This window comes from Chelon labrosus, assembly GCF_963514085.1.
Source record: "Chelon labrosus genome assembly, chromosome: 15".
Taxonomy (NCBI): Eukaryota; Metazoa; Chordata; class Actinopteri; order Mugiliformes; family Mugilidae; genus Chelon; species Chelon labrosus.
Genome location: NC_140348.1, coordinates 24,663,166 through 24,672,680, shown reverse-complemented (window position 1 = coordinate 24,672,680; position 9,515 = coordinate 24,663,166). Strand labels below are relative to the sequence as shown.

The following is a 9,515-nucleotide window of genomic DNA, read 5'->3' as shown; positions in this document are numbered from 1 at the left end:
TTTCCTTAAAGTAAGTTTTCATCTTTAATATATTTTGTTTCTTTGTTTGTATACACGTGTGTGCATGCATTGCATACCACACAAATCATCCATTACTTTCATTCATATTATGCATTGTGGTTAATACACTAATACCATAATAATTACCACTTTATGACACATATTATAATGCTATTACCACTATATCCATTTTGTCTTGTTGACCTTAGTTCTTGCTCAGTCTCTGAGTTTTGCGAAGTGTCTTCAGACGTCTCGAGCTAATATTTAAACAGACAATGTCAGATTCCACCTGTTGTAATATTAACCTAGTTTAGGGTTTGCGCAAAAGGAGGGTTTTAACTTGCAGGCCTACTCCTGCCGGATGTGGGAAAAATAAATAAACCATTTATTCTGACAGTTCAGTAACTTCCAAAGCTACATTCTCCACACCTGTTAGAACGTCTTATTTCCCATTTTAACATGTCTATTAATCACGGAAAGCAATTATTTAATCACAATCATGAAAGTGAAGCTCTTTAAACGTCTTATTTTAAGAGTCAGCAAATTTAAGCAGCAGCTGAGTGCTCAGGCTTTATAAAATAGGTTCACTGTCACATACAGTACATTGCTGATGACATCTTTATAAGGAATGTAGTTCTTCCAGGATTCCTCCAAACAAGGACACACTGGTTTAGGCGTGCCCTCTCTCCTAGATATTGTCCTCTTGGTTTGTTTAGAGAAGTACAATACAGTTTTATAGGTCATAAGGTAACTGATGGTGAGGATGGTGGCTCAATTGTCTGCTGATAAAAGTCTAAAAAAGGTCCTGTTATTGTGGCTTATATGTGTTTTATATGTTATTATGAGGTGTGAAGAGTTTGACCTCTAGTGCTGCAGGCTAACATAACTTGAGTTTGTGGTATTTTGGACACGAGCAGGATGTGGTGGTAAGATGCTAGGGGAGGATAAAAATGTTCCTGTAGGGATACACACTGATGTAAATAAGGCCAGTTTTAATAAAAAATAATAATATCCGTTTTACACACAATATTTCACAAGGAATTATTCATTCAACACGTCTGAGGCTTTAAAAAGGCATTTTGGCAGAAACAATTGATATTTTAACCCAGTTTTTCTCTTAACATAACTTTTAGTTGAAGACAAAGTTAAAAACAAAACCAACATATTTATATGTAACTGTATTTATTGTCTTGTTTGAAAAAATGCTAAACCAATTGGCCATTTCAGAATTTGATATTCCCTATTAAAGACCCCTAAGAAAAGTATAATAGAAGTAGTCTGGAAATTCCCAACTCACATTTACTTTATCTTGTTTATATATTTTTTTGAGAACTGATTATGCTCTGACAAAATCTGACAAACCAATCAAATCATTTGCTTTACGTGGTGATGGACAGAAGAGGAACATAGTCATACATGTCATCTGAACTCTGTGGAGTTGAATATGTTTCCAACAGAATGGCTCTGACTGGTTGTAGGACTGTCCAGTTACATGTAGAGGTATTTTTCTTTCTCTGTATGGGTTGAAACGTGCTCCATAATGAAATCCTAATGAGAACAGAACACTAAGCATAAACTAGAGAGGAGCTCCAGGGGTTGACACTAACCAGATTAATCAACTACCACTTCAAGTAATCATTACATTAAGTTAAATGCTGTTTGACAGTGCAACTCTGTACTGTAAAAAACGTCCTTTGTATAAATTCAAAGTTCACGGACTCACCTCACATGACCCCTGACCCTAACCATAAATGTATTGTGACCTTTGTCTTAAAACCAAGTCTTAACAAGGTTTAAAAAAAAAACTGCCCAGAAAAAAATGTCCCCACAACACAACTGTTCCGCAAGAGTTTGGTCCCCGCAATGTAATAAAAGTAAGAACATCCTCCTGAGCAGTCTGACTGCTGCCATTGAGAGAAAACTTCAATGCAAATTCCCACACACAGCTCATGTTTCTCCTCAGCTACAATTGCACTAAATAAATAATTAACAAATTAGCAAAAAACTAAAAAAAAAATAGTGGCAATGTGGCTCTGACAGAAGTGTGTGTGTTTATTTTCAGGAGGTCGGCCAGTCCTGAAACACACACGACATGGACGAAAGTATTTGGCCACACCTATTTCATTCTTGAATTCATGGGAAAGTATGCAGCGGTAGATTCATGGACGGGCTCTCCATGTCCGGGCAGCTACACGCAAGCCTCACATCGTCAAGTCCAACGCCACGCATCGCATGGAGTGGTGGAAACTCATCGAAACTGGATTGTGGCGTGGTGGAAACGTATTCTTTTCTAGAAATGAATCACGCTTCTGTCTGACAGTCACATGGGCGAGTCTGGGTTTGGCGGATCCCACGAGAACATTACCTGCCTGACTGCATTGTGCCAGAAAACGGGGTTTGTTTTTCAGGGTTTGGACTCAGACCCATATCTCCAGTGAAGGGTAATCTTAAAGACATTTAGGACAATGCTAAGCTTTCTAACTTTGTGGCAACAGTTTGGGGGAAGGCCCTTTACTCTTCCAATACGACAGTGCCTCAGTGCACAAAGCAAACTACTATGTAGACATGGTTCGATGAGTTTGGCGTGGAAGATCTTGACCCCATCAAGCACCTTTGGGATTAACCGGAACACAGATTTTGAGCCAGGCCTTCTCGTCCCACATCGGTCTGTTGTCCTGCTGCGCCCTCTTGTGGTGGAGACCTGTAGTGACATTTTGAAGGAGTCAAAGAGATATATCGACTCCCAGGTTTAAAAGTCATTAACACAAGGAAAGACTTATTTGGCAGAATGCTCATGTTGTCTGATTTCTCTTGCGCAGATAGAACTCGTGATTTCTTTATCTTGGGATCAGATCAACCCACTTGCAGATGTCTTTTTATGCTGATGATAGCTTCATTATTTGTCCACGCACTCAGAAACCATTCAGCATGACATTTGAAAGCAGGATAGTAAATAACAGAAAGAAATTCGACTCGACTTACATGTTATTCTGCATAACAGAATCAAAACTAAGGCATCAGAAACTGTTAAAAAACATTAGAAAAGAAGCTCAGCATTAATCATTGACTTTTGAGTGTGCCTTGCTGGGAGCAAAATGACATGTAACACAACAGTGATCTTGAATGTGGAATTTCAGAATAAAAGCCCTCTTAAATTGTCTTATATATGTTGGCTATTTTCCCTTTGAATTTCAGATTGAAATTAAAAGAAAATTCCTCGTTCCCACAGACTAATCCCACTTCACACTGATAATACACAAGCTCAGGACGTCACCCAGCAAATACCAGGCAGTTCTGATGTTGAATTTCAAAATAAAAGCCCCTTAAATTGTCTTATATTTTGCTATTTTCCATATAAGTTCAAATAGAAATAAGAAAAAAGGAAAATCTCTGTTTCCACAAACTAATTCCACTTCACACCACATTAGCATGTCACCCAGGAAATACCAGGCAGTGAAATGGTTCGTCCCACCAGGCTCTTAATCTCCTACAAAGCTCTTTAAGTCCCTCAGGTTTTATCTCTGAGTCACAGCAAAGATGAGCTACGGAGACCGCTACACCTCGTCGTCCTACAGGAAGATTTTTGGGGACTCTCCTCGGTTCTCTGACTCCTCCAGCCGCATGGGCAGCGCCTCTCCTCGGAGCTCCACGGGGCTCAGGCCCATGCCCGTGTCCCGCAGCAGCGCGTCCGGCCTGAGCCTGTACAAGCGGATGGGACGGTCCTCCATGTCCTTCTCCGGGGTGCCCACGGGCTCCCTCGACCTGACCCAGACCTCTGTGGTCAACAATGAGTTCAAAGTGATCAGAACCAACGAGAAGGAGCAGCTGCAGGTATGGAGTGATTACAAGAAAGTAGGAAACAGAATATTATTCCCCATTAGAGGTGGTAATTAATTTAATATCCTGTCCATCAGTAAATCATTTTAGAAAACCTTAACATATCTATATGTGTTATCAGTTGTTCCTACAGCAGCAGAGTGTTGCTCATACCAATATAAGGGCCACAGTGTTCAGGAGGGGGCTCCTAGCATCAGTTAGAAGTGGCTGTAGGAATTAATTGTTGGTCAAATTCTTAGAAAAATACACAAAACTACATTAAACTTAGTATAAACAGATGCCTAACAACACAAAAAGCCACAGATTTTTCCCACAACAATTCAAAACGACCACGAAGAGAAGAATTTTTAAGCGTTTTTCTCAGATTATGTACTGTAATTCCGTATTTTTGGGAACTTGATTTGATTTTTGATTTAATTGATTTATTGGTGCTGTTTTGTGTTTAATTTATATAATTCGACTCTAAGTAAATCGTACATTTAGAGAAGGATGTTCTACACAAACACACCGGAAAATCTCATTGTGTTCAAAGTTCCTGTGGCTGAACTGTGCCGTTATACCAAAATATATCTATAGCACAAAACTGTTCATTTAAACTACATTAAACTGAGCATAAACATACCAGAGCAACACAAAAAAGCACAAACTGATCCAAATATGATTTAAAATCACCACAAATAGAGGAAGTTTATTGATATTATTGGAAAGTTCAACTTCCATTAGATCCCCATTCAGGTCAAACATCCTCTCTAACACTAACTGATGTACTGTCAAAACCAATTAGCCTGGAGAGTGTAATCAGTAAAATACGATGTTTAATTACCAAAGGATAACACCAAGAATATAAAGTTGTTAAAGCTCCCAAAGATCAGACGCTCATTTGAGCCAAGTTTCATTTATCAATATATTTTAATACAGAGATTGAATCAAATGCTTGTAATGTGAAAGACTTTCATCTGTATTCAACTCAACCATCATTAAATGTTAGACCGTGTTTAGCTGTGAAGACAGTGAAGGATTTAGTGGCTCAAGACCAAGATGTTTCTCTCTGGAGTTTCTGGATGTACATATAACTATTTGCTAACACACTGGTCATGTCTTTTAAGGTGGGGATATGTCAGTGTGGTGTTTATATGCTGATCAGCCACAACATTAAAACCACCGACAGGAGAAGTAAATAACATCGACAATCTTGAGACAATTCAGTGTTCTGCTGGGAAACATTCATTGGTGCATGTAGCACCCACCTAGACCAGACCAGGCACCCAAAACATGAAGAACAGCACAAGGTGTTGACCTGGCCTCCAAATTCACTAGATACCAAACTGATCAAGTATCTGTGGGATGATCCACAGAGGCCCCTCCCCTCAAAGGCCCCCCCACTAACAACATCCTGTTTCCAGACACCACAGGACACCCTCAGAAGGCCCATGTCCATTCTCTGATGAGTCACCACAAGGGAGACCTACATAATGTTAGGAAGGTGGTCATAATGTTATGCCTGATTGGTGTAGATTGTTGTGCAAGTGGTGAGGCATCTTCTGCACACAACAGTTCAAAGAAAGTTGGGTTTCATAAGTTGTTGCAGGTGGAAGATTGTATAGTACATGATGTCAGGAGCTTCTAGAGATGATTTAGGGTTTAGTGAATCAACATGTCCTGTATGTTTTTTCAATTTGCTTGATGATAAACAAGCGTTCGTCCTGCCACGTAGGGTTTGAATGACCGATTCGCCATGTTCATCGATAAAGTCAGGCACCTGGAGCAGCAGAACAAAGTGCTGGAGACGGAGCTGGTGACCCTGCGGCAGAAGCAGACCGAGCCGTCCCGCGTCGCTCATCTTTACCAGCAGGAGCTGAGGGGCCTGCGCTCAAAGCTGGAGGAGCTGAGCAGGGAGAAGGACTGCATCCTGATCGAGAAGAACAACATGGAGGACGAGCTGCAGGTAAGACTGCAGGAACACTTTGGAGAAAGGAAGTTTTCCTTCACTGTCATCACCTCTTAAAATTTCTCCCTATAATATCTCATTTCAGAAGCTCAGTGTAAAGTATGATGAGGAGGTGAGGGCGCGAGAGGAGGCCGAGCAGACCTTGAGGTCCTTCAGGAAGGACGTGGACGACGCCACGGCCGTCCGCCTGGACCTGGAGCGCCGCTTGGAGTCCCTGATGGACGAAATCGCCTTCCTGAAGAAGGTGCACGAAGAGGAGATCCAGGAGCTGACCAGCATGATGGAGGCGCAGCAGGGCGTCGTGGAGTTCGAGCTCGCCAAACCGGACCTCACCTCTGCCCTGAAGGAGATCCGCAACCAGTACGAGTCCATCGCCTCCAAGAACCTGCAGTCGGCCGAGGAGTGGTACAAGGGCAAGTTCGCCAGCCTCAGCGAGCAGGCCACCAGGAACAACGAGGCCGTGAGGGCCAGCAGGGAGGAGATCAACGAGTTCAGGAGGCAGCTGCAGTCCAAGACCATCGAGATAGAGACCATGAGGGGGACCAACGAGTCTCTGGAGAGGCAGATCGCAGAGATGGAGGAGGCACACAACTCTGAAGTCACAGCCATGCAGGCAAGCAATCATAGGGAGTTAACAGGACGACAGAATTACACCAATATACACATATGTTTAAATTCTTCACTACTCTTGATACAGTCACTGGAAACAGAGGGCTTAGGGTAACTCACACTTTCTGGAGAACACTAAATGATCACAGCATGGGGCTGCTTCACCTGCCTCTGGCTCGGCCCAGCGTAGACGTCATTACTGTCTGCACTTCTGCAAAATAATAGGATTGGAAGTGAGTAGATCTCGGGGTCAAGTTCATCGCCGAGTCACGGCTTGAGTAAAGCTGTTAGGTAACCAGGCACAGCACGGCGTCCCAAACTTTTACGCCAAGGAATCCAGCTTCTTGCGTCCAATCGTCTCTACTGATAGAACATCCTATACAATACCAGATTGGATTTAAATAACGGGTAATACTCAAGATTTATGGTTTATATGTCTGTTAAACTCCAGATGGGGACGCTTTGGGGACACATGCAGCCCAATTTGATCTCAAAGGGGCCGGACCAGAAACATAAAACTTATTAAACTTACTAAATAACGACAACTCCAGATTCTTCCCTTTGTTTTAGTGCCAAGAAAAACAAAAAATAAATGCAATTTCTGCAGATTACTGCCATCTACTGATTAGTTCTGGGTCTCGTGTCGTGTTAAGTTCTGGTTTTGGCCCACGGACCTTATGTTTGACACCCCTACTTTGGCGTACAGGTCTTACTTGGAAGAGATGATGACTGCTGAAACATTTTTAGTTCTTAATATATCTAGAAATGTCAATTATTGAGCTTTTTATCTACTTGTTGCCATGTCTGTGAAGCTTCTGAGTCATACCAAGGTACGGTATATGTCCAAAAACGTTAAAGAAAGGTTATTACATTCGGACAGAACCTCTCATCCCAATCTCAGCTCAGATAACCAGCAGCAGAACCCAAATATATCCCATATTATGCAATTAGAGGATGTTGTTTAGACTAATCTGGGTGGTATCTTCTCTGCAGGAGCAACGGTTCTCTAACGGTTCTTTGACAACCAGAAACTAACCCAACTCCCTGATAAAAACTAAACCAGTCATTTAGAAACCGTTTGGATGACTAAGAGTCTGCACAGGAAACCATAAGAGTTGTGTCAGTATCTTCTTCATCTGTCTGTTAAAGCATTTACAAGACAATTCACTCATAAAGTGGAGTAAGGAGGCGTCATGTTGACAATTAGGAATAAAGAAATCCTTCCTGTAAGAATGGCTGATCCAAAAAAAACCTCCTGACTCCCTCTCTGAGATTACAACAAAGGTCTATTTCAGGTTCAGCGTGAAGTCAGTGACCTTCAGTGTGCGGCCGTCACTCAGTCCGACGAGAACAGACGCTGCGTGAGTGAATTAGATTAACCTCTGACCTGCTCAATCGGATGCACCGAGGCCACCTGGCTTTCACTACGGGCCTCGCAGAGGTTGCTGGTTCCCGTTTATAAACTTTGGAAGGACGACAGAGAACCGCAGCAGGACAACAAACATTAGGAGACCTCTCTAATTGTCTTATTTACCCCCTTAACAGGAGACTATCGGCCACCTGGACACTGAGCTGAGGAACCTGAAGAGCGAGATGGCTCAGCACCTGAGGGAGTATCAAGACCTGCTCAACGTCAAGATGGCCTTGGACATAGAGATAGCTGCTTACAGGTTCAACCCATTAAATACTGTATAGAGACTTGGTGTAAAAATACTTTTAATAGCTACTCGTGTCCAGTATAAGGTAATACTGACCTCTCACCTCTACCCCTCCCATCAGGAAACTGCTGGAAGGAGAGGAGACTCACTTTAACTCGGGGATGTCGTTCGGCGTTTCCAGCTACGGCTACCAAACGACTAAAGTCCCCGCCGGCTACTCCAAGAGCAGCCCCAAGGAGAAAGAGGGAGCCATGAAGGAGAGCTTCAAGGAGACGAGGGAGGACAAAGACGAGGCAGACATCAACTCCAACAACTGAAGACAGACAGAGATATTTATTTTCATAGTCAAACTGTATTTGTAATGTTGTGATATTGAAGTAGCGACATTAAAAAGGGCCGATTACAGGCAGAGATGTCAGGATTTAGATGATCGTTGGTCTCAGATTTGATTTCCTTGAAGTGAAATCAAAGGTTTGTGAGTGTTAATAGTCACGTAAGTCTCCAACGTTAAACAGAGGAATCTAGCTGAATGTTTAGACCACATGTTCTGCTCGTCTCCACAGTAAATATGTGACCAACTACTGTATGTGATGCTAATAAGTGGGAGATTACACTGAAACCTGTGTGACAGGTGAAGGTTGCCGGAGATAGATTGTTGACACAGAGACTCCCAGCTTTTGTTCGTTACCATTTACACTTTAGTTAAAATATGTTGAACAGCATCCAAGTCGTTCATCTAGCGCAACTGTTATAGCGCAGACGTGTTGGCCCGGCTGCAAGGCGACCGCTTGTTCTTGTTGCACTGGAAAATGCAGTGAATAAAATGACGTGAGAAATTGTGTTTGTGTTTTTGTGTCTTCCTATGAGCCACACTGTCAATCTAATGGAAGGATCACAGTTTAGACAGGACAAGAGGGATAGGGCAGCGTAATGATCTATAGCAGGGAGTGGGATGTTACGGTGTCAGGAAGCTTAGAGTCATTTAGCCCCTGGGTACTGTAGTTAAAGATTCCTTTTTAGGAGTTATGACACAGATATTAGACATTTAATCATGTTCAAGTGGCACGAAGCAGGAAAACCAACCGTCAGCTACACCGATCAGGCATAACATTATGACCACCTTCCTAATATGCCGTAGGTCTTCCTTGTGCCTCCAAAACGGTTGTGACTCATCAGAGAATGGACATGGGACTTCTAAAGGTTGTCCTGTGGGCTTTTGAGGGGAGGGGCCTCTGTGGATCATCCCACAGATACTTGACCACTTTGGGATCTAGTGAATTTGGAGGCCAGGTCAACACCTTGTGCTGTTCTTCATGTTTTTTTGAGTTGTTCCTAAAGCGTTTTTGTGGCTGCATCCTGCTGGGGATGGCTGCTTCCATCAAGGAGTGTCATTGCTATGGGGTGGGGGTGTCTGGTCTGGTCTAGGTGGGTGCTACATGTCTAAGTAACATCCACACCAATGA

At 42.6% G+C, this 9,515-nt stretch overlaps 1 protein-coding gene across 1 annotated transcript; it reads left to right on the top strand.

Moving 5' to 3' along the window:
• Positions 1 to 3,420: 3,420 nt before the first annotated feature.
• Positions 3,421 to 8,617, top strand: inaa (internexin neuronal intermediate filament protein, alpha a). Its single transcript, XM_084561851.1, has 5 exons — positions 3,421 to 3,831; positions 5,552 to 5,782; positions 5,871 to 6,398; positions 7,940 to 8,064; positions 8,174 to 8,617. Exons 1-5 carry the CDS (start codon positions 3,538 to 3,540, stop codon positions 8,367 to 8,369), a joined length of 1,374 nt encoding a protein of 457 aa, XP_084417977.1. The 5' UTR covers positions 3,421 to 3,537; the 3' UTR covers positions 8,370 to 8,617.
• Positions 8,618 to 9,515: the final 898 nt, after the last annotated feature.

Coding starts and splice junctions, on each gene's coding strand:
- inaa (XM_084561851.1), top strand. CDS start 3,538: ATGAGCTACGGAGACCGCTACACCTCGTCGTCCTACAGGAAGATTTTT. Junction 3,832..5,551: donor ACGAGAAGGAGCAGCTGCAG/GTATGGAGTGAT, acceptor CCTGCCACGTAG/GGTTTGAATGACCGATTCGC. Junction 5,783..5,870: donor ACATGGAGGACGAGCTGCAG/GTAAGACTGCAG, acceptor ATCTCATTTCAG/AAGCTCAGTGTAAAGTATGA.